The sequence below is a fragment of the Fukomys damarensis genome, unplaced genomic scaffold, assembly GCF_012274545.1.
Source record: "Fukomys damarensis isolate Sample0158 unplaced genomic scaffold, DMR_v1.0_HiC HiC_scaffold_38, whole genome shotgun sequence".
Taxonomy (NCBI): domain Eukaryota; kingdom Metazoa; phylum Chordata; class Mammalia; order Rodentia; family Bathyergidae; genus Fukomys; species Fukomys damarensis.
The window spans coordinates 15,252,599-15,253,609 of record NW_022900950.1 but is presented as its reverse complement, the minus strand read 5'-3'; the positions used below and the strand labels follow the sequence as shown (position 1 = coordinate 15,253,609).

Genomic DNA, 1,011 nt, shown 5'->3' with positions numbered 1-1,011 from the left:
TATACATATATGTATATATATATTTATATAAAAAGACCAATAATAGCAGTATATTATGCATCAATAGCAACAGCTTCTCCAGGTTCTGCAGTCATCTGAACAAAATTATAAACATTCAGCACATTCCATTAAAAAAACAAAAACAAAAAAAATAAAGAAAAGAATAATATCCAGAAAACAGCAAAGTTCTGTTGCTGTTGTTTTATTTAAAATGAAAACATACCATTCCTAATTACTTGTCTTAAACATACATTTTTCGTGTAATATATATGTAAATTAAGAGGAAAAATCGCCACTTATCAATAATATATAAAATACTACAAATATATATTAAACTGGCATATTCAGCATTATAATGAATTACTGAACTATTGCTAATAAATGGGACTGTGTGATAGTGTTTTACCTAGACAGTCAGCTTTTTTCTTTGCAGAAGTGCTAAGGTTTATAGAAATGCCATTGTTACTTTGTGAGACAGTATACCTTGCACTCCACCCTCGTTTATGCTGAGCCTCTCACTTAACAGATAAGGCCTCTTAGGAGGAGTTAAGGACATCAGTTATTACTCCATTAGTTTAGGTGGAGTGCAGTGTCAGAACTATAGTAGTACCTCAGTTCATGAAGTTAATTCTGTGACCAGAACTGTGGAAATTTTATTGTAAAGTTTTTTGACCACATAATAGCTTAATATTTCAAGGAGCTGGATTTAATAAGAGATTCTTTCAGCCAGCAATATTAAAATCTCAAAGGAATTTTTTGTTCAGCTCAATACAAAAATGTTTTAATTACTCATCCTTGTGTTTGACTTCATTTCTGATGTTAACTGTCACATTTGAAAATGTAATATTTTTACTTAACACTTGTTTTGCAGTTCCATATCAATGCTAGCTATCCCCGAATATGGAACATGCCACAGACATGGCAGTGTGAATTAGAGGTTTATAAAGCCACCTACCACTTCATCTTTGCACAGAAGAACTTCTTTACAGGTACTTTCTAGTAAATATATAT

At 31.2% G+C, this 1,011-nt stretch overlaps 1 protein-coding gene across 7 annotated transcripts in view; it reads left to right on the top strand.

Moving 5' to 3' along the window:
* The window catches only part of Kiaa1109 (KIAA1109 ortholog), a 213,952-nt gene that overhangs the window by 56,936 nt on the left and 156,005 nt on the right, over positions 1-1,011 (top strand). For all 7 annotated transcript variants that reach the window (XM_010611104.2, XM_033760040.1, XM_010611092.2 and 4 more), the window contains exon 15: positions 872-989. In XM_010611104.2, the coding sequence (XP_010609406.1) occupies positions 872-989 (118 nt within the window). The remainder of the gene's footprint in view (positions 1-871; positions 990-1,011) is intronic.